This window comes from Paroedura picta, chromosome 5 (assembly GCF_049243985.1).
Source record: "Paroedura picta isolate Pp20150507F chromosome 5, Ppicta_v3.0, whole genome shotgun sequence".
Classification (NCBI taxonomy): domain Eukaryota; kingdom Metazoa; phylum Chordata; class Lepidosauria; order Squamata; family Gekkonidae; genus Paroedura; species Paroedura picta.
The window spans coordinates 80,766,067-80,789,395 of record NC_135373.1 but is presented as its reverse complement, the minus strand read 5'-3'; the positions used below and the strand labels follow the sequence as shown (position 1 = coordinate 80,789,395).

The 23,329-nt window shown below is 41.2% G+C and overlaps 1 protein-coding gene across 2 annotated transcripts; it reads right to left on the bottom strand.

The window, feature by feature from the left end:
- Positions 1-1,065: 1,065 nt before the first annotated feature.
- On the bottom strand, positions 1,066-23,281 carry LEMD3 (LEM domain containing 3). Of its 2 annotated transcripts, XM_077338708.1 has the most exons (13): positions 21,647-23,277; positions 16,883-16,911; positions 15,408-15,462; positions 13,320-13,387; positions 12,746-12,825; positions 11,864-12,012; positions 10,897-10,998; positions 9,604-9,706; positions 9,254-9,432; positions 5,418-5,499; positions 3,487-3,592; positions 3,325-3,403; positions 1,066-3,150 (listed from the first exon to the last, which is right to left on the bottom strand). In XM_077338708.1, exons 1-13 carry the CDS (start codon positions 23,163-23,165, stop codon positions 2,987-2,989), a joined length of 2,715 nt encoding a protein of 904 aa, XP_077194823.1. In that variant the 5' UTR covers positions 23,166-23,277; the 3' UTR covers positions 1,066-2,986. The 2 variants fall into 2 exon arrangements, with proteins under 2 accessions (XP_077194823.1, XP_077194824.1); XM_077338709.1 differs by lacking the exons at positions 1,066-3,150; positions 3,325-3,403; positions 3,487-3,592; positions 5,418-5,499 and adding an exon at positions 5,510-9,014 and having other exon boundaries at positions 21,647-23,281.
- Positions 23,282-23,329: the final 48 nt, after the last annotated feature.

Sequence of the window (23,329 nt, the reverse complement as noted above, 5' to 3'; positions counted from 1 at the left end):
AATGCTTCCAGGAAGCTACCAAAACCACCCGGGAAGCACCTGTGGTACATCAGCTTTCTTGTCAAAATCACCAAGAGGCAAGCATTTTAAGGGTGGAGACAGTTCTGTTCCTGCATTCCTTGAATTCACTTTAAAAGGTGCAAGTGGCACATAATGCTCTACATGAAAGGCTAGCAACAAAAAGTAAAACAATTCAACTATAGTTAGAAGGATAATCTTTAAAGGTTTGGTTTTGTGGTACTTTCAGAACTAATTTTCTTTAAAAATATATATATTATCAACTTCCTCAGAAACAAATTTTAACAGCGTTGTGTACTCAAAGCACAACTTTTAAATTGCATTAACTAGTAACTCTATTACTCTTGTGAAACCTTTTAGAAATAAAGTATCTCTACATTGCTTCACTAAGGCAACTCATTTTGAATTTTCACACTACTCTTACTTAATTGCAATTAATTGTAATTTATAACAGCAAGTCCTTAAAATTCAATACTTCCATTTGTTAGTGACATGACATGTTAAATGACATGAAGTGGCCACTGGAATACTTTATTCCTTTTGAATGACTGGAAGTAGCAGGTACATTCTTCACACGCTAACTTTCTTAGGGAGCTGAAGGCAGTTTAAAAGAATGGTGGTTAGGGTACATATGCTCATCCTTCCCTTACCTGTAGTCAACAAAGGGAAAGCAAAGACCTGTGTAAAAGAAATGAAGCTGCTGTCCTTCAGAGGGAGGTTGGAGCTCTTTGCAGTGTTGTTTTGACATCTGCTTCCTGCAAACACCTAACAATTTTGCTCCCCAAGCACTATTACTGGTTTGATAACTGCATTGAGTCTGTCAGAACAAGGCTGTCCCTCATTCTGCAGTTCTTTTTAAAAGCATCTAGCAGAAAGCAACAGAGACTCTTTAAGAAGAAAGCCACCTCTGCTTTGCGGAAGACCAGCAGTGTAGCTTTGAACACAACAACCCTTTCTTCCATGTGTGTCACCCCCCCCCCCATACACACACAAATACAGGACTTGCCATGAATACCAGATTTAAGCATTTAAAAATTGACACATATATAAAAAGCCCTAGTAAATCTTTAATTAGTCTTGGTTTGTTTTTGTGTTTTTACAGGACAAATGACAAATTACAAACATCTGACTTTCTCAGTGTCCAAGGTATTATACACATTCCCATCTGTCTTGCAGGAAGGAATATTGGTCAACATTTTTAGGCAAAATAAGCTGCATAATAGTACAGATTACTATAATAAATGTACAGTGTTTACAAATAGTTTAGAAGCAAGGAAGATGCATCTGCATCAAAAGGCAACCTTTTAAACTGCCACAACTAATTTTACATTCACGTTTGCAACAGATCACAAGATGATTACTAAGATCAAGTCAATAGATCACTATGATGCACAAATACAGCGAACTCTGATTATATACATATAATACATATAAATGTATATTATACACATTTGTATATGTATATAGTAATGAAAAATCTACCAGACTTAACAAAAATCTACTCCCTTTGTCAAAAATATGCACTTGCTCTTGGCGAGTAGAATTTTGCATGGCTGATTATATTACACATAATTAGCATCCAAGACATAAAACCAACTAAGGTGTTTTTTTCCAGATAAGAAACCCTCCATTATTAAACATGTTGCCCACAAAAAGCACAAAGGTAAGGCACAATAGGATTTTCCGTTGCAGAATAGTGTGCATCATGTTCACTTAACTAAGAAAACGTGCATTATTTGTGCAAGTTCATGCTGCAGATCCATATCTACAATAAATCTGGGCTTTAATAAATGTATCTTAAACTGGTTGGTTTCTCATCTCTTTACCTATACAATATCCAACTGGATTGACAAATTATGCTGCATCAACAGGAATTATAGCCAATGTTTAACTGGTTTTTAGTTTTAGGTGTAAACAATGCACAAGTTTTCTACAGAAACATATACAACTCTTCATGTAAATGTACTGCATTTCTAAGCTCTTACAACCAAAAGTTTTTCCAAAATATGTGCATCTTTTTAGTTTTACATGTCTAGGTAGCAAAACCATATAGGAAAGTCTATTCCCCCAGTGGTATGTTGCCACTGCCTTCCTTTTATTATAATAAATAACAGCTTTTCACAAAGTGTTTGAGTACCTGCCAATTGCTTCTTTATTGCTCACATAATTCTGAGTCCATCATCATCACAATTACAATATCAGACCATTCACATAAAATCATAACCAGATATTTTAATATAAAACCTATAAAAGATATTTAACTTGTATCTAATACTTCAAGGTGTTTTGGCTGTTTGACCTTTATGTAATGGTACAGCCAAATATATATAAAACATTAGGTTATGAATAAAACAGGAAGCTTATTCACTGCTTTAATGGAGACATCCTCACAAAACAAAATTACTTTTGCTGCCACCACCAGCATTTACATTTATATACAAAATCAGTACATCTGCATTAAGTTGATTTTTCCTCTGTAACCATCAAACCAGAATTTGTTTCCATCCCTAGACTGACACAGATAAAAGCTTTTATGGCAATAGCAACCAAAGACCAGACAGAAACACCTCTATTCATTTGTCATCATTAACTGTAGGTGGTTTTGTTACAAAAGACCCACAAGATTATTTCACAGGAAATTATGGAAATACCGTACATCTCCATGCTTTTAGATTGTTATCAAACACTTGTTGGTGCAAAAATACAGCCACATCTGAGAATGTTTAATAAATTCAACACTTGTCATGCAAAAGAATGAGTTTGTTTGCTTTAGCTCTAATAAACTTCAAAGAGCTATTGTTCTTTTAGTTCAGTATTACTGCCTCATTATGCAGACATTCTGAAAAATGAGATTTCAGGAACGTGGATTAATGAAAACGTTACATACAAAAAAAAGTACTAAAAGTGGAAGACGGGGCCAGACAGGAAGTATTCCTGTGGCAAGTTAGCAGTTTCTAGTAGCAACGTCTCAGGAATTTCCCTGAGAATTAGTTGTGCCTGTCCGGAGACGAAGATGCGACATCGAGTTCATGTGTGTGTTTGATGGCTTCAAAGGACCATTGCAAGTAATAGCCTGGGGGAAACGATGATGGTATCGATCTAGCCGTAGATATTTTACTGTTACCAATTTCCCTGCAGTAAGGTACAATAATATGTAAGACTTTACATTTCTAAAAAGATTTTTAAAAGACAACACTGCACAAGCTTATACATTTTAAAAAAGAGGCCTGCAATCTTTATACTACATGCCAACTACTCTTGCTACTCAAGATAACTTCCTGAATTTCACAAATTTAAACTTCTTACCATCAAACCAAGATCCATGTAATGCCTTAAAAGCCTTTCCAGCATATTCTGGAGACAAACATTTGACATATACACAACCCTGAAAGGAAACAAAGGTCTTGGATTAAGAAGGTCTAATAACAAAGTTTAGTTTGTGAATTAACTATTAAGAATGAGCTTTACCTCACGTGAATTTTTGTCCACGGCTATATGAACGATTCCCTCATTATCACTGCATTTTTCCAAGATTGCCTCTTGAATAGCCAAATGCCAATGATCACCTATTTCCCTAAGGTACACATACAAAAGCCACAAACCAGTATGTCAATTTTTGTTCTTAAAGGTTAGAATAGTCTTAACTAGAAAGCAGTAAAATAGTAGCCCTGGGTACACTTTCAATAGTCTGTCAGTGAGACAGGAGTCGCTGTGATGACAGAGGGTGCAAGCCAGCAGCTAAGAGATATGGATCCAATTCAGACAAAACACCAAACCATAATCTGCTGTTATGCAAATGAACCATGTCTGCTCTGCCAACCTTTGTTACATTTGCACTCAAATATTATGTGCTTGCACTTTGCCCCAAGCTAGAAATACATCTACTATGAAAAGCAAACTATGGCTAGCCACAGAAGAGGAAGTGGTGGTGAGGAAGAAGAAGAATGGCTCACAAGCATACTGCCAAAATGGACTTATGAGTCCACAATGACTCACATGCTTGACACCAGATGGATCTCAAGTAGCCTACAAGTAGCAAAGCTAAGACTCAATTGTCTTTTCATTGGTTCAAATAAAAGCCATATTTGTTCATTTATAGTGAAAAATAGTGAGTATTCTTGATAACTAATGTTCCAAAGAATAGCTAATCCATTTACAAATGGTTTACACAGCAGTTGGTGAACAGGTCACAGGGTAAAGTAATACAAAAGACAATTTTCCTGGGAGCAAACCTCATTAAATAAGACTTATTTCTGTGTAGTTTCAGAGGATAACCAAGATGATCTGCAGCAGAACCATTAGATTTGAGTCCAATATCACCTCACAAACCAACAATTTCGGGGTATAAGCTTTTGACAATGAAAACTGTCTTCAACTGCATGATGAAGGAAGCTCTGACTTATACCCTGAAATTATACCCTGAAATTCTTGCGGGTCACTAACGTGCTACAAGACTCAAATCTAACTATATTTCTGAGCAAAACTCTATTATTCCTTTCTAAATTACCTAATTTTTTGGGGGGGGGGAGGGGGGTAATTTGCTTTTCTTATATGCAAATTCATGGTTGTGAGGAGGGAAAACCATATGTCTGAGCTCTCTGGAGGAAAATAAGAATAAAGAAAGGTGATAGATATATCCTATTTTGATGTCCTACACCTCAAGCAGACTTTGGAGCAAGACATAAAACTTCTAAATAAAAATTCTGAATAGTAATTATTTCATAATCATGACTTTTAACTTCAAAAAATTTAACCTAATATATTTTAACTCCAAATAAATAGGTAGTTTGATCAGACAAACAAAATATGTTTGTTCTGTACTAGCTATGATATGACAGGAAACATGGGAAGTACACCACTTCCAATGGTGAAATATTTCATTATTTTTTTATGAAGAAGGACTTCTTGGACATCATAAAACTGGCTCTACTACTTCCTTATAAAGCATTATTCTTCTTTCATTTTGTAACAAATTTTTCTTTAGCAGAGTAGTTTTGGCCCTTGGTTGGGGCAATGCCAACAAGACTCTCAAGAAGTCAGCTTTCTACATGTTCCCATTTTAAGGCAACAAGCCTGGCTCTAGATTTGTTTCTCTTGTATCCTAAAGTTTTGGTAGGCAAAAAAAACCCTTTAGACAAAGGTTAATCTGACAAACGAAGCATTTAGACGAAGTAATCATTTAAATCTGTGAAGAAGATTCTCAACAGAAAGCATATAGAGACAAGCAGCAATTGCAAATTCCAAGGGGCAATTTTATTATCTCCTCCCCTTGCCTTGCCCCCCAAGTGCCATTATCCTATGCCAAAAAAGTGAATATATTTGCTTTCCTTTGTGCTTCTATAACTTCTAGCCAGAAAATCTGTTTGGTTGTTTAATGTGAAGGAAAAAAAGACACTTACATAACTGGATCAAACATATTGCGAATTTTGAGGCATGGTGTCAAACTATTTGGAGGTGAATTTCTTCTATCCAGATGAAATGCTATGAAGAAAACATAGTAGTATTTATGTAGCAAAGAGGACACCAGTTCAAATATAATTTAAATACTAGCTGAGAAGCTCGCTGCATGTGCAAATGCAGCAGGCGCTAGCAGGGGTGTGTGGTGGCGGGCAGGGGGGGAGGTTGCTCCAGGAGTCCTGGATGGGTCTCCTGTTGGCAGCGCTCACCTGTTTCCTGGAAGGCACTGTGCACAGCCGCCGGCTGGAGGGAGGACGGTGCGTTGAGGGGCCAGCCGGGGTCAGCGAATGAGTGCCAGCATTCCCCCCCCCCGGACCTAATAAGTTAGATCTCCTCCCCACCCTCCCTGCCTCTCTGATAGCAGGGGATAGGAATAATGAGAGCTTCCGCCATGTTGGGATTGTTTTTAAAGTCTTTTGATGGGTATTTTAATGGGGATAGGACTATTGTGACCCGCCACGAGCCTATGGGGAATGGCGGGAAATAAATCTAAATAATAATAATAATAATAAGGTGGGTTGGGGGAAGGGCAGCCTTGGGCTGGGCTGTGGAGTCACGCTGCCACCACCGCCCACGTGCCACCGACACTGGTGCTTCAGCATGGGTGGCACACATCCGCTGCCGCTGCCACTAGCATATGGGACTGGTGTGTGAGGCCAAGTGGCGCAGCGAGCAGGCAGCAGCGTTCCAGCTGGCGTTCCTTCGCCTGGGGGCCAGGTGGGCTGCTGGCGGCAGTTGGGCATCTCTGGCACATTCTGTGCAGCAGTGGTGTGGCCTCCTCTCCGCGGTCTCATGCGCGGGTGCTCGGCAGCAATGCCGGCACTGCTACCTCCTTCTTGCCGCTGCTTCCAGCTGGCACTGTGCACAGCCGTCAGCTGGAGGGAGGACGGTGCGTTGAGGGGCCAGCCAGCTTTTGAGTCCAGACGCTCTCTGGGGGGGTGGACATGCTCAACCCCCCCAGGGAGTTTCACAAATATTATAGAGGAAACATCCTTCACAACAGACTAATAACAATTTATTTCACTCATTAATGCCAGGCACAAAAGAACTAATTAAACCAAGCAACTGTGAAACCTAAATGTACGCTATTTTCCTTAACCCGTAACTAAGATGAAAACTGTATATGAACTTGTATTCTCAGAGCTAAGTTTGGCACATTTAAAAATTCATATGAACAATGCACACATTCCTTGCTAAGTTTTTACTTATGCTTTTATTGTAACACCACTACACTTTTAAGGACAAGGGCCACTGTATTACACCAACATTCTAATACAACCTTTCTCAACTTTTTTACCATTGAAAAATTCCTAACACATTTTTCAGGCTTTGAGAAACCCCAGAAGTGGTGCAATCATGCAGAATATGGTTGGGAAGCATAGCTGTGTACATACTCACCTAAGGCCCCTTCCCTTTCCACCCCCTCCAGGCCCATCACTGGCCATGGGTGGGAACAGGTCAAAATGACCATATATGATCATATCACCCAATAAATGCTTTAAAAATAGTAAAAATATATTTAAAGTTAATTAACTCCACCCATTTGGAAAACCTTTTCAGGGCCATCAAAAAACCCCAGGGTTTCATGAAACCCTGATTGAGAAAGCCTGTCCTAATGGGGGGTGGGGGGAGCTATAGCTAGCATCCTTTGGTTGGCAAATAAATCAAGGAGTTTGCAAGGCAGCCCCATTATATAACCAAAGTTATCAATGACTGCCATTTACCATAACACAAATGACTTTACAGTTTACATTTACAAAGTCTGGTGTGAAATGCTTTGAACACTGAAAGCACCATATAAATACTAGGTATTACTATGGTAATTTGCCTCAGGTTCCATTCCAAACACATCCTTTCTTAGCACATGATACTGCAGTGTTTAAAGAATCAGGTACCAGTGACACTTCACTCAAATTCAAGTACAATCAGATTGAAAACAAATTCAGAATACAAACACATACAAGGGCTTGTAGTTTATAGACCCATTTTGATGACAGAACTGGGAACTCCCTCCTCCCACTAAGACCCCTTAGAACAAAATTTGTGTGGACATAAAGAGAAGCAAAGTCTCATTCCTCAATAGCTACTTTAGTGAAGCAAAAGTTTAAACTGAATTACAGTATAATGTGGAAAACCAAAGGCGATAAATATTTATTTAATTTAAAAGCTAGGAAAAAAGGGATTATGCCTGCTATGCAGCTATAAAAGGGAACAGTCAACACCAATGTTAACTTGGAAGTCCTATTAGCATTTACAACCAAGAAAGGGTATACATGCTTGGTTCTGGTTCTTGGTCTGATTCATAGATGTAATTAAATTTGGTGGCCAAATTCTAGGCTTGGATCCCATGGAAAATGGACTCTACCACTACAAACTGTAAATGTTTCTAGCAGGGGAACGCGCAGCTATCTTGACCTAAGAACAGTACACTCCTTCCACCGAGTGTGCAGCTTCAAGAGAGACGCACATAGAGCGGTGAGGGAGGTAGGGGACACCCGCCTAGCCATCCAGATCAGCCGAATCAATCCTGGCGATCAATGGGGTGACAGATGTCGCAGCCAGATCGCCCTCACATCCAACTGTAAATGGAATATTCCAATTCTGAATTTTCCTTCATATAAGACACTACATAGTACAGCAAGGAGACAGGTTCTACACCCTTAGCCTGCTATGCAGGATTTCTATTTGTAGGGCATTACGTAAAGAAGCATGGGGAAAGCAAAATCCCATTCCTCAAGAAGTCTGAAGTGGTGCTGTCCTGTTTAACTATTTTATTCACCTACATGCGTGAATCAAACCTGAGGCTCAAGCTAGATGAGGCCTGCAATACATATAAGATGCAGAGATCATCTTATGCAGCAAACAGCAAATGGCTGTTAACCTCACCCCATCACTTTATTCCTGGCTGCACTCTAACAGAGGTATACCTGGGGCGGGGGGGGGGGAAGGTTCAGTCATCTTCCTCTGTGTGTCCTTTTGCTCTAAAAATTGGAATGTACATAACTGAGGCAGACTCATGTTTAAGCTAATACATTTGCCACAACGGGAACCCGAGATGTTTTAATTCACTGAACAATCTGGGATTCTGAAATTGTTTATTTCGGTAAGTCACACTTAACTTTAATTCAGGCAACACTGCAGTTATCTTCAAGGTCACACAGATCAAGTTTATTGTTTTGAGAACAATTGTTTTGAGTTAATGAACAGCATCTCAATACAAACACTGCTAGGTAGCTGTAGGATTTCCATGTGTGGCTGCCAACTTTGCTGAATACTTGCAACTAAAATAGCTGGACATGTTTGCTAGTTCCATTCTTTGATACAGGTGAACCATATGCTAACAGAGGACACATTTGAACGGAACTAGCTGTTCAGTGTTGAACAGAAGTTTATGTTTGAGGTAGCTTCTCCTCAGTTATTCCCAAAATGTGCACATTCACTGTTCAAGGTGGTAGTAGTAGTAGTAATAGTAGTAGTAGCAGCAGCACAATTGTGGAATTACACCAGAGCACTGTGCAAGTTAGGCACTCAACATGCATCTACAACACAAAAAACAACACAAAGTCAAAGGATATGCACACAGTATGTAAAAAGCTGAAAATAACCCAGTCTTCAGAACTTACTAGATCTGTTGATGTATTTAAAATTTTTAGGTACTTTAAGAAGCATTATTAAATAAAACGTGAAATGTGTAATGGATTAAATTTCTCTGACACAGGCCAAGTTCGACAACTTATAACTGGTATATTTTACAGAATACAAGTACATTGTTACATACCTTGCCCCTGCCATACTTTAGATGGTATAACCAACATTTTGTCACATGGTGTAGATGGCTGTATCCATCTCCAAACCAGGAAATCAGCACCACCTATTCTTCGTGTTTCTGTACGAACTCTAGATTCATTTGCAGCGAGAAAATCAACAGCTCTATTCCACACTCTCTTCAGTTTTTTCCTTAAATACAGAGCAAAAAGAAAATCAAGTACCTTTAAGAACAATACTACTCTGTTCTAGTAACTATTAGAAGCACTATACCTCTTATAATGCAGACTGAAGTTAAAACATGGATGTTTAAGTCATTTGTATAAATTGGCCTACCCTGGGTACACTTTAATCGTCCCATACCTGTCTTGAGGTGGAATCAAAGAATCTCGTACATGTGGAATAGGCATATATGGCTGCAAGTCTTTGTTTTCCTGGCATGCTTCATTGTGACTTCTTAAGACATCTAAAAGAGTTAAAATAAATTAAGCAGAAAACAATTATATTTGTAAATGTGATTACAAGTATTTAAGGACAGTGCAACCAATACAGTCCTCTTGAATGAGCCTGAAAGGTGTGGTAAGAAATGCTCTAGGCAGCTGACAATCTAGGATCAGAGCCAACCAGCTGCACAGATGCAACTTCCTGCACTGGGAGAATGCCAATGTAATAAGAGGTGGCTTAACTAGTAGGACAAAATTTTGAGAAGCCTCTTCCACCAATGTTCTGCCTCTACAATACCAACACATACACATACTTGGACACTCTTCCACTTGTGTTTAAGATAAATGGAAATCCATCAAGATCTGCCAAAGTAATTTCAAAATTCAAATTTTTACCATAGTGGCTCTATGTAATTACAAACAGCCACTATGGGTGGAGCGGTGTCCGGACACCACTTCTGCTCCAGGGGCCAATCTGGGTGCAACTAGCAAAGCTGGCCACAGCTGGATTGGGCCAGCCTGTGGCACGTCCACCCCCAACAGCCTGCCGAGAGGCACACACCCAGCCTCACGCCCACACGCTCCCCATCAGCTGCCGACCCCTGACCAGCACGCTGCTCCACCAGGCCTCCGGCAGCAATGGCGTCACCGAGAATCACCGGCAATGCTGTGGCAGAGATGGTGGCGAGGCAGCACCAGAGAACCAACTGAGGTGGCAGTGAGACAGTGCCACAGAAGTGGCGGTGAGCTGGCACTGGTAAAGTGGCAGGGGTGTTGCTGAGCTGCCGCCAGAGAAACAACAGAACCCCTGCCAGAGAAGCAACAGAGGCATTGCCAAGGTGGCGGCAGAGAAGTAGCAAAGCCGGAAGTGAGCCTGCAGCATAGGAGTGGAGCTGCTCCACCACCAGCCCAGACCAGGACCGCCAGCCCCCAGGCTGCAGCCCCACCACCTTCACCGGAGGAAGGTGAGAGGGAGGGGAAGCCGTTCCGCCCCTTCCCAGCCCTAGCGCTCCATGCGCCCACTGCCTCCCCCCCCCCCAACCATTACCCTGCTAGTGCCTGCTGTATTCAAGACTGCAGCGGGCTTTTTTACTGGTTGTGAATAATTCTGAATTTTTCAACATGTTGGCTTAAAATTATGCAAGATGATTTAAATTAAAACATTGTACATATAGCTATTTTCTGGAATAAGCAGTACATTTTGAAAACTTACCTATAATTTTTACAACCATATCATACATTTGTCTAGTCTCCTCTTCCTCCTTAGACCACCGATATTTCATATACCTCAAGACTGCCCAAATAATTCCTATACCTGTGATAAATCATTTCAAAAGACAGTTAAATCACCTAACATTTATTAAGATTCATAGATTGACCAAATAATGCAATAATTTATATTCACCAACAGCCTAGAACTGGTTTAATATTTTCAGGTGGACTGAGACTAAATAGGGAATAGTAGAAATGATAATCGCATCTTTTCTCTCACTGCTTTGAAAGGTATGCACAAACTTCTGCTTTATACATAGTTTAGATTAGATTAGAGTGGCTACACAGTAATCATTGTTTGGTATGAATGAATAATGCCCTTGAAGCTACCAAATGAAGTTTATGCTATCTTTTTGTAATGAAGGAAGTATACAGTGCATAATAGGATTCTGACATCCCTGCCTATCCTAAACAAAATACTTAGGATAGCTTTTCTCAACCTTTTTACTATTGAGAAACCCCTAAAATATTCTTCAGGCTTTGAGAAACCCCAGAAGTGGCACGATCATGCAGAATATGGTTTGGAAGCATAGCTGCATACATGCCAAACTGAGGCCCCTCCCCTTCCCATCCCTTCCAAGCCCATCTTTGGCCACTGGGTGGGGCAGGCTGACATGACCGAATATGGTCATATCACCTGACAAATGTTTTAAAAAGCTATAAAAACAATTAATTCACTCCCACCCATCCAGAATACCCTTCCAGAGCTGTCTAGAGACCCCAGGGTTTCATGAAACCCTGGTTGAGAAAGCCTGCTTTAGAACATGGTTTGCATATTCCTCCTCCTTTCAGATACTGTATCATACTTCACAGTAGATTCCCATTGTCTTAAGCACTTTGCTGCAAACATTGTTCTTGCCCATTAAGACTTTATATCCAGTATAAACTTTGATATGTGGGGCACTCACCTAAAAACAGAATTAATGATCTACATGTTACAGTAATGAATGCACGACGAAAACGACACGTAAATGACATCTGTGGCCTGGTTGATACCAGATACTTTACATCAGTTGTATTAGTTATGGATTCCTCATCAGAGTTGTAGCCAACACACCTATGGAAAAAAATTCCAAACCCTTATTTTCATGATAATTGTGGCTCAATTCCAGTGATCACCTAAGTCAAGGCTCAGGAAAATCATGAACGTGCATTTTTTCATCAGCATCTGAGGCTGCAAAAATATTTGGGTTGTGTATGGATAACACACTACCAGATTGGCCCTATTGGCCCTCAGTGGGGAATGCCCCCAATAGGGAGAGGGCAGTCCCCCACTGAAAGCCAATCATGGATCTCGTCCACCAACCTCTGCCACTCTGGAGAGGGAAAAGCCAGCAGAAGACGGGGGAGGCTGGCCATGCTGGCCCTGGTGGCTCAGCCCTTGTGTTCTGAAGCCTCCAGGCCACTGGAGCAGGGAAGGCCTGCTGGCAATGCTCTATGGTGCTGTGCACTGTCCACAGGCACCCTCCTGCCTGCCCCTTTTAAAGTCCATTTTTAAAATGGTACTAGTTCCCTATAGTTTACTGTCGAATCCAAGCCAGTAAACTGTGACTAACACACATCCTTGAGACCACAACCAGAAACTCACTTCAAAACTATCATTTCCAACTGGAATTTAACTCACTAACCATAGTGCATCAATTCAGTATTACTGCAAATTATGACCATCACTGAACACGAAACAGAGTGGAAAGAAGGGCATGTGCACACCTGCAGCTTGTTCACTTAAGGATAATGTCTGAATGGAATGGTGTTTTTTAGAATAAGCAAAACTGAAACAAATAACTTACTTTATGCCAACATCTTCTCCACTTTTTAGAATCCACTGCAGTGATTGATTTATCTCATTTTCATATTCTGGACCTAAACTCTAAAAACAAAGAAGAAAACATAGTTTTGGACTCCCATCCTTCTAGTTTTTGAATCATTTAAATCTAAAAATGAGAATCTAGTAACATATACAATGGAAAACAAGATAATTGTTTATATAGCAGTCAGCATACACACATTTGTACAAAGATAAAAATAAAAAAGCTCTCTGGTCTCCAGTAATGCATGCTTGGAAACTGCTGTTGAATATTACCAGAATTTAGATGTCATAACACACTGTTTTAAAGCTACAGATTATGTTCCCTAATTTAGTCACAAACAAAAACAGTGCATTCAAACAAAATAACTGTTTCTTTCTTCCACTTACAACATTTTTTGCTTTTGGTTAGCATCGTGTTTTTACATAGTTATGTATATATGAATATATACTACTGAAACTCAGTTTTACAAGTATAGTACATCTAGAAGCCATTCAAATTCAATAAACATGTTTACATAAAAGTAGCTACCACTTAATGGTAAACACTTGCTTACTTTTAAATAGTCAGCTGCCTCCTGGATGGAAAGACCTTTGTTGCCGGAGTTGCCACACTCATGATCTCCTGGTTGAATTAAATATTTTTGTCTCTTTATTATTTCTTTATATTAAAGAACACATAGCCAAAATGAAATTACTCTCTTAAGTAACTAACTGAAGGAGATAATTTTAGGATGTAGCACTACATAAATAAAGTTTGTGTTTATATATAAGTTCATCTCTACTATCAGGTGCACATCATAAGTATGAGCTTCAGGTCATTAATATGAATAAATCTGAATCAACATTTTAGAATTTTTGTATCTGATGTACTACTTAAAACTTTTAACACACAAGAAATTAGATCTTGGTATTGTTCCACAGGGTATGGGCTCTGCAAATGCTCATTTAATTTCATTTGTAACAATTCTGAAATCGAAACTGAATGCAAAAAGAGTTAAATGAAGATATAATTTTTCACAATAGAAAGAAAAATGCAAACAAATTTCATTCTAGCCCAGGGTTTTCCAACCAGCATACCAGAGTCCATCAAGAGCCCCTCAGATGTACTGCAGCATAGGGGATTCCAAGATAGTGGCCACATGAAGCCAGCAGCTACCTCTGCAGCAGTGCTGCTTCTTCCCCTGTGGCTGGGGGCAAAGAGGCCCTGTGAGTCTTTTGTTGCATATTGGGGCTATCTTGATTGGGCGAGGCATATTTCAATTTTTATTTATTTATTTTGCATATGAGGGACATTGCAGGCAAAGTGTGATAGCGTGAGGAGATGGGGGGCTGGTTTTATGTTTATTTGCATATTTGACATCACTTATGTGGTACCTTGAAGCCTAAAAAAATAATTCAGTATACCTCTACTTTCAGAAGGTTGAAAAAGGCTGTTCTTGCCTTTCCTAGTTTGGAGTTCTTCACTTTCAAAATGACATAGTAATTGGTTGTAATAGCCTTTGGCTATACACAATAACTGCTATCATATTTATCACTGCAGTATTTTACATGTATGTGAACACAAAAATGTAAAAAATCAAACCTGATTCCACCTCCCATCAATCTATAACAAAGGGGAACCTTAAATTGTGGCCAAGGAACCAGGCAGAAGCTTATGAAGTCATTACTAAGTACCACTAAGGCAGCACCATGCTAATAATGTTGCTTCCAGACACAAGTACATTTTCAATAATACTACCAGTTTGATGAGATAGGTCACTATACAAAAATTTAACTTATACTTGAATAAAATAGGTCTGTGGTAGGGGTGAGCGCTTCTGCGTAGTTCAGCCACCCACGTGCAGCCACCAGCTGGCACGCCACTGCTGCCCCTCCTCTCTGTACCATGGCACTGGCCGCCTGGGACTTCAGTGACCATCAGGGTGGCCAAACCGCGCTGAAGCGCTCACCATTAGTCTGTGGGGCTATCACAATGTCCCAAACACCTGTAAAAAAAAATTGCTATTAAAGTTTCAAATGAACTGAAGAAACCTGGATCCAAAGATGATCTCTGGCAAACAGACAGTATTATCTGTTTAGGGAAAGCCCATACACACCTCATGCAAAAGTAAAGCACATGGGAGGAAAAACAAAGTCCTAAGGTGCCTTTTGTTCTGCTTGGACAAGTGGTTGTTTAAAACAAAAACTTGGACAACTTCCTGCACAATCAAACACAAGAGAACTGCTATAGACTCAACAATAATATTGCAAGAACCATTCCACAGTTTGTCTAATACTGTACTTGTTACTACCCCTTATATTTTATAGTAGTGAATTCTGAATATAATACAGAAATTTTACAGAAGTAGTTGGTTATTTTTTAACTAGTATCAGGAATATTTTCAATCTAGTGTATCGCCACTGTGGAATTAGAGGGGATTGGATCCTATGAACTATGAGTGCAACTGTTATAAATTCCCCCTGTTCCTATCAGACTCTTGTTCCCCAGCACATTCTGCTAACTACTTCAACAATTTAATCAACCTAAGTTAAGCAGCTATTATCATAGTGTACTTGCAATAAGAACAAACATTTGCCTATCACCACAAATACTTCTTGCTGTTCTATGGATGCAGGTGCATGCTTTGGAAACCCAATCTTACCTGCTATTTGTGCCAACTTATCATGAAGTTTGTATAAGCTGTTCATGAGATTTGCCTAGAAATGTAAGCAGCTAATTAGCAAATACTAAAACCATTTAAAGTACTGTTTATTAATAGAAACTAATATTGCATCACAAACATTGAGAAACCCACTCTCACATGTGAGACCACTCAATTGTTAAATTACATTTCAACAGCAAGAACACCAAAGAATACCCTATGGTTAGATGTCACTAAGCAGATAACTACTTCTAAGCTTAATTACGTTATTAAACTTAGAAGGGTGTAAATCTAAGGATTACAGTGCTAGATTACTTTCAGCTCCATAGTTTTCCTTGTATGTCTTATGACCTATCACCTACCACTATTCAGAATGGTACAAAGAAGAACACAATCAGAGTATGTGAAACTTTAGGTTATATTTGGATATAGGAGTAATGTTTACAAGCCTCTTCCATCTAAGGACTACAGCAATCCATTCTGCCAAAGACAGTGAGGATTCAACAGAGTAGATTTGATTGAAGTGCCAGACTAAAAATGACCTATATTAGAAGCAAAGCAGAATGAACCTCACGTTACATGTTCAGAGGTGTCTTGAGTAAATATTCAAAATACAATTAGTCTAAAGTAAACAGGATTTCCCAATTCACTTATTTCCTTCTCTACAATACAATTTTAGAACGGGTAAATAAGGGATTCAAACCCAATGTTAAAATATAGCCAAGTCATTACTCCAGAGTCACACCAAACAAGACTCTGCAACAAAACTAATATTACCCATGGGTCCCTCTTAATATTTACAATGGCCGAGGGATGGAATGCGTCTGGCCTCTGGTGAGTGTCCGGACTCAAATCTGGCCCAATCAGCTGCCACCCTCTGTGGCCGGCCGCTCACTGTTCCGTCACCCTGTCTGCAGACGTGCCTGGCTGCTCGAGCCATCGCATCTGTGACGCACCACCACTCCACCTGAGTGGCAGTGGTGGAACACAGATGCTGGCCACAGCAGCGAGAAGCCAGCTGCAGCAGTGCACCACTGTCGATGAGCTGGCCGCGGCAGGCAGTGAGGAGGAAGAGGCGCCCACGGAGGGCACTGAGAGGGCCTGCACCCGCCAACGGCTACAATGTGAATGTCTGCCGCCGCCCAACAGGTATGACAGCAGTCACCTGCAGCCTGCAGAATGCATGCCGGCCCCGAGGCCGAGGCGACCCCACACCGCTGCCTTCAGGGCTGGGAGGTGGCCAAGAGAGCAGGAGGCTTCTCCGCACCTCTGGCGGCCTGCTTCCCGCCCCCCCCTTTATGCTGCTAGTGCCTGCTGCATTTTAGACTGCAGCAGGCTTGAATACTAATATTTATATAATTGTTATCAAGCTACAAATTTCTAATAGTAAAATTACGTAAGAAATATGTAAACCGATGTCTCCACACTTTTCAAGAGACTTTGCCTCTTAATGCAGACATTAAAGATATACTTACTTGTAATTCTTCTGTGAACATACTTTTATCTATTAATAGAAATAAACAAAATCATTTCAATACCAATATTTAAAACAAAATGTTTATCAAAGCAATCAATACCATGTCAAGACGAAAACATCCATTGTTTACGTTCAAAAATGATGAAGAGCAAAATCTGTAGTATTAATACTAAATGTGACAGTACAACCATAACATTTAAGAGCAATTAATTTTTCCCCTGGAAGGCAAGTACAGTTGTATACATTTTGACAATGCTGGCATGTTACTATTAATTCCTATGTGAAATTACCCCAAGTACTTTACTATATATTATTCAGAAATTCAGCAACACAGTAGACTTCAGTACTACATATTGCAGTTGGCACCAGCACAGTCTTGGGCCAGCAAGGAACTGCAGTATATTTCTCTCTACATTTAGAAGCAAGTTGAACAGAACAGCCCACTGCTGGCCTCGCGCAGCATGCTCATGTACTTGCCCCCAAATGGCTAAATCATAAGATCAAGATGTTATCTTTTATAAAACACATTCCTATGTAATCCATTCACATGTTGACATTTATGCTTTGCTTCAGTTTTGTTTTCAGATTTCTGGTTAGTTCTAGATATCTACAATACAAATTCTATTGTATTGTTTATTGTCCCCACCCTATCGATTGTACTGACTTCTTTTGTGTAATCCACCTTGAGTCCCAGTGAGAATGAAGGACTATAAATTACGTAACTACATAACTCCAAATAGAGTAGTAAAGTACACTCAACTATTGCCAAACACAAGAACGTGAAACACTGCAGGAAATTACAGGTGCTGCTCAACAGAAATATAGGGCCAGGATCCAATGGGTCATTTTTATGAGTTCTACTCACACAGCATCTTCCTTGTTTCCCCATCTCACTGCAGTCCCCCTCTCAATGATACTCCTGGGGATTCTAGTCCATACATCTATTTTTAAAACCCTTTAGAACCTGTATAGGTATTATATCTTCAAGATATTAAAGCATGGGAGATGTTTTATGCACATACACAAAAATGATGCACACATTAAAATCGTACAGGTTTACAGGTAAATTTGTCAAGGAACTGCATTTAGCAATGTGTTAAGTTGCCCTTCACATTTAAAGCACTAAATCCCATCGAAGATTTAGGGCAAAATTATACATTATAGAAAATAGATTCTTCCCCTGCACACAATATAATTTATGAAATGACATGCCCAACATACGCTGAGGATTTTCCCACTCTTACAATTCAGTAATGCAGAGTAAAAGAAAAGAGGTGCATAATGTCCTCAGGATACTAGGTAAGTAGTAATACAAATTACGTGGATAAGTCATGGTTTTCAGTGACAATTTTAAAACTTTTTATAACATGCAATCATAGAGCAACTGTCTGCAGTTCCGTGGCCAAAGCTTTGTAAACTGCATTCTATAATTTTTAGTATATGTTTATGCTAACTGCAGAGACAGCAGATTCATACAAATTTCAGTACTTTTAAGCTCCTACATGATAACCCTGAAAAGTATAAATTAACCACACCCAAAAGGATTATGTTGTTTAATCTGACAAAGCAAAAATCTCTGAAATTACAATTGCACTCCAGATGTTTAGAAATTAGCTGCAATATACTCTACAAACTCAGTGTCTTTATAGAATTTAAATTCCTTATCACAGTTCTCATAATCCTGATAAAAATATGAAAAATGACTGCACAAATAGAATTGTGGAAATATAGCTTCTATGAAAGCACAACCCTAAAAATTTAGACTATGAACTAAAATTAGTTCTTGAAATTCAGCATCATGAAGTTCATCATTTTGGTTTACAATTTTTCACAAGCTGCCTTGAAGACTTTCCCTTCATTCTCTTTGATGCTTGCCATTTATTTGACATCGACTTTTTAAAGTGCATGCCAAGCAATGTATGCCTTGTGGGGGCCTCCATTCTCTGTGGTGTAAAGTGCTATCAAGACACAGACATAATACGGAACCTCCTCATAGGATTTTCATGCCAGAAGAAGTCCAGAGGCGGTTTAGCATAGCCTGCCTCTTCATTCTAGCCCCTTCAAAAGCATGCCATGAAAAATCACAAACTTTCTTCTCAGGAAGATTTGCTGCCTGTATATATCCTACAAGACTAAATCTCAGAGGGTGGCTGATACTGTAGGGTCACAATTTGGAAATCCACAACCCAAGTTCTAATCTTTTACATCCCTTGACTAGAAGAGACTGTGCACCAGAGATAGCAAGAAGCTGTTACGAGTTAATAACTTTCAGCCAGAAACTTGCTGAAAGATGATGGGGAAGGGGAATGGAAAACATTCAAAGTGTTTTGAATGACCAATATTACACACACACAAAAAGAACGTCCAGCATTCCACTGAAAACTACCATATGGCAATAGAGTACCATATGGCAATAGAGCTTTCCTCCCTGAATCCTATGAACCAGAATGGAACAATTCAGCATTGTACCTAAAGTACCTAAGATTACCGACTCTGACAATCCCACTTTGGATCTGATCATTTGGTATCAAAAGTGACACCAATCAGTCCATCAGCATTTTTCCCAGCCATTGCTCTGAGGAGGCACCTTGCTGACTGAAGGTGACGGCAGCTCCACAAGCACCCATCTTTGGCACGGGGGGGGGGGAGAGCAGCTTCCATCTCCTTCCTCTGAGGCAAGGAGACTCTGCCCCCATTTCTACAAAACTGTCATTTTCCCCATTAGCCATATGGGCAGTTTGTTCTCTGTGCTTACAAAGGACTGGAAAACACCCGGAGTCCACAGATGCCGTTTTGAGAAATAGTGCTGTAAAACCTCACTTAATGAGCTACACATATTAGCATGTTCTAAATCAAGAACATATCCTTTATAAAATTACAGTCTTTACAAATTTATGCACAAGTAGAAGTTAAAAATTAGATGCACAGAAAGGAAAGAAACAAGATACTTTCAATGTTCTCTAAGTGCCATGTGGTGATTAGAGTGTCAGACTAGGACCTGCTGGGAGACCCTGCTTCAAATCCCCAGTCTGCAATGGAAACTTGCTGGGAGTTAGTCACACACTCTCAGCCTAACCTACTTCACAAGAATATTGTGAGGAAAAATGACAGAAAAGACAAAGACAAACTGCTTTGAGTCCTCATTGGGGAAGAAGGCAGAGTCAAAATGAACTAAATAAAATAGTTTAATAGCCATTTGCCAAATCACCAGCATACAGAAGCACAATTCCAAGATCTTGTTCACCAGTAGTTTGGTACTTCTGTTTGTCCTGGATAATAAGATTATCCATAGCAACAAAATTATTAAGACACACAGGCTGAAGGATGGTTTTATATTCTGATCCAGGTTTCAGGTATTAGCTTGTCAATATTTAGTCACCAAGTAAAACTGTAACACACAGGGTTGACAATCTTTTAGCCATGCTTTCCTATTAACAAGAATATTTTCAGAAGCTATTGGACTACTATTTATTCCTCAGGGGAAAAATCTCACCGTGTTACATCTTTTTTTCAGCAGAAAAGTATCAACATAGAAGAAAACATCAAGATAAAAAATTCAAATCCACAGTTCAGAAGGCTCACTGAACTAAAAAGAAACCCTGTAAACAGTGTTTCTTTTTCAAGCAGGAAATAAGCATTAAAAAAAACCCTGAAGTATTTGCTTTATTTTCCTGAATTATTTATGTAGAGCACACTAGGTACTGAACCAAAAACAGCATCCTGCCCCAACTACTTTTAACTAATGGAAACCATGTTTCTTAATGTTCAATGCCCTGTTCCCTCTCCTCTGAACTGAGACTTTTTCTTGTTACCATTATTCTGCTCTTTCAGCCACTTGGATGCCTTATAACAAAGTTAATTTTAGGTCACCAATAACAAAAAATAACATGCAATTACAGCCAGACGCTATTCCAGCAAATCCTTAATCAAGGACACACCTGATAACATCACAAATTTACACATAACTTTCTCAGGCAGGAATAAATTTATTGCATGCAGATCACAATGGATTCCACCTAGAATTTCCTTAAGTATAGGACAGAGACAAATTTTGCTGGTTTCCCTCTCTCCCATAGGAGCCTCTCAAATACTCTTTGGGGGGGGGGGGGTGGAGGACATCCCCAATAGCTAGAGGCAGGATCAAAGTTCTCCTACTGGAACAGGGAAATAGCAAAAAATTTTGCACACATGAAAATTTAGATGGGATCCAAGCCACTATTTTATATGCTATAATCCACACAACTCGAGTGTCAATCATTTGAAAACACGTGAAGCAAGCTCCTACAAGAAAGTGAATTAGCTAACACTCTAGATTTATTTGAAACTCATTTAATCCCACCAGAGCTGTCACTAACCTCAAGATGGGAAGCATCTCCATGGGAAGCAAAAAGGTAAAATTATATTGTTGTAACAAGTGAATCAAGCACACAGCCCTTTAGCACCAGGACAATAGTAGCCACCTGGTCATGGGCCTTCCTGGAATAACTAACAATATCAGTAAACACAGCAAGTCTACATATAAAGGTAAAGGTATCCCCTGTGCAAGTACCGAGTCATGTCTGACCTTTGGGGTGACGCCCTCTAGCGTTTTCATGGCAGAGGCAATAATTAAGTAACAGAAATAAATGGTTGCAATGCCTAGTCTTATTGCTGAAATAGAAAACTATAGTCAACCAGCAAGTCAGACTTCCTAGTTTTCACCCATTTACTTGTCATGCCAAGTATGTAGTAAGAGACCTCGGCCCCATATCCTAATACTTACTGTCAACTCCCACATCGCCAGTAACTCCCGAACCTCTCATTCTTAGGTAAGTGAGTCCCAGTATCAGAAAGAACAAGCATGCAGCAGTTAGAAGGAACATAGACAGATAATGAGCACTGAAGCCTCCTGTGGTGGATATTTCTTCTCTCTTGAACTGCTGAAACAGATCCTCCTCAGGCTCTGAGAGCTTCTGTTTGTAAGTGTTTTTCAGGTACATATGATTAGAACCTGTGTGGTTGGAGTGATTTATTCTAAAGGATGAAGAAGTGGTAGCACCTTGAGATAGGCTGTTGGCAGCAGAATATATCCCGTGTTCAACACCATAGCCACCAACTGCACCTGTGAGGACATGATTGTTGGCTGGTTTCCTGTTAGTGCCCAAAGAATCCATCATCTTGCTACTGTCCAAGTCAGCAAGTAGCGGAGACAGCAAAAGTGGATGGGGTTTCTTAGAAGAGCCGCAGCGGTATCTGGGGAGGTGCGGACTTGAGTCCGAATAGTCACCTCTTCTGCTTGCCTCTGCTCCATCCTCTTCCTCTTCCGCCTCCTCCTCCTGATTTCTCCTCCTATCCACAGCAACAGAAGCATCAACCGCTGCCCTGTCGCTCAGTGAAAGGCCACCGGCAGTACCTGGCTCCTGGCAGGTCTCTAAACCATCGCTGACTGCAGCCCCTTTACGGGCGCCAGATGGGGAAGCAGATTTGCTCAGGCTTCTCCGGGCCAGGTAGTGGCGGGCCAGCGACTCCTCTTTCCACACCTGCTGCTTCGCCTCTGCTGCCTCTTCCTCATCGTCTTCCTCCTCGTCGTCTTCCTCGGAGTCCGAATACTTGTCCCTCTTCCCAGAGCCTCCGTAGGTCAAATACCTGTTCCCGTTCACGGCCCGGTTCTTGCACCGCTGCGGCTCTTGCTCGGCGGCGGCCTCCTCCTCCTCCTCGCCGTCCCTGGCGCCTTCTGCTGGCTCCCAGGTCCCCGGCGGCACCGCCGGCCGTCTAGCCACCGCCCCCCACCAGGCATGGGGCTTCCTCCGGGCCGACGCCTCAGGCTGCAAGCCGCTGTTGTTGAGGGCAGCCGCAGGCCTCGAGTCTCGGCGCGAGGCTGGAGCCCGCTCCCGTCGGCTCGCCGCGGCGCCAGCCTGGCCCCTGGGGCTGGCCTCCACATCCGACTCATCCGAGCTGAAGCCCAGCAGCACTTTGCCGCCGCCGAGGGGAGCTGCGCGGGCCCGGCCGCTCCCCCCTGCAGCCGGCCGGGCCGGAGAGGGAAGGTCAGTGCCGGGCAGCCTCGTCCCCAAATCGCCGCTTTCTCCTCCCGCCGCTGCCGCCGCCGCCGCCGGGTTATTGTTGTTACTGTTCCGGGTCTTAGTGGCGGCGGCCCCGCCTGCCCGCTCCTCCTCGCGCAGCTTCTTGAGCTTTTTCAGGTAGACGGGCCGGGTGCTCTCGGTGACAGGCCCCGGGGAGAAGCCGAGTCGCCTCAGCTCGGAGAAGAGCTCCTCGTCGCTGAGCTGCGCGGCGGCCGCCGCCATTTTCCTGCCTCCACAGCCGCCGCGGCCGCTTCCTACCCACGCGCCGCTCTCCGGTCCCCGCCCCGCGGGCTGCAGGCTTAATGGCTCTCCAACGACAGTTCCGGTTCCGGATTGCACTTGGCGTCGGCTTCCATGTGCAGGGAGAGAGCTGTTTTATAGACATT

Coding starts and splice junctions, on each gene's coding strand:
- LEMD3 (XM_077338708.1), bottom strand. CDS start 23,165: ATGGCGGCGGCCGCCGCGCAGCTCAGCGACGAGGAGCTCTTCTCCGAG. Junction 16,912..21,646: donor TGGCGATGTGGGAGTTGACA/GTAAGTATTAGG, acceptor TTCTATTAATAG/ATAAAAGTATGTTCACAGAA. Junction 13,388..15,407: donor TAAGTTGGCACAAATAGCAG/GTAAGATTGGGT, acceptor TAATTCAACCAG/GAGATCATGAGTGTGGCAAC.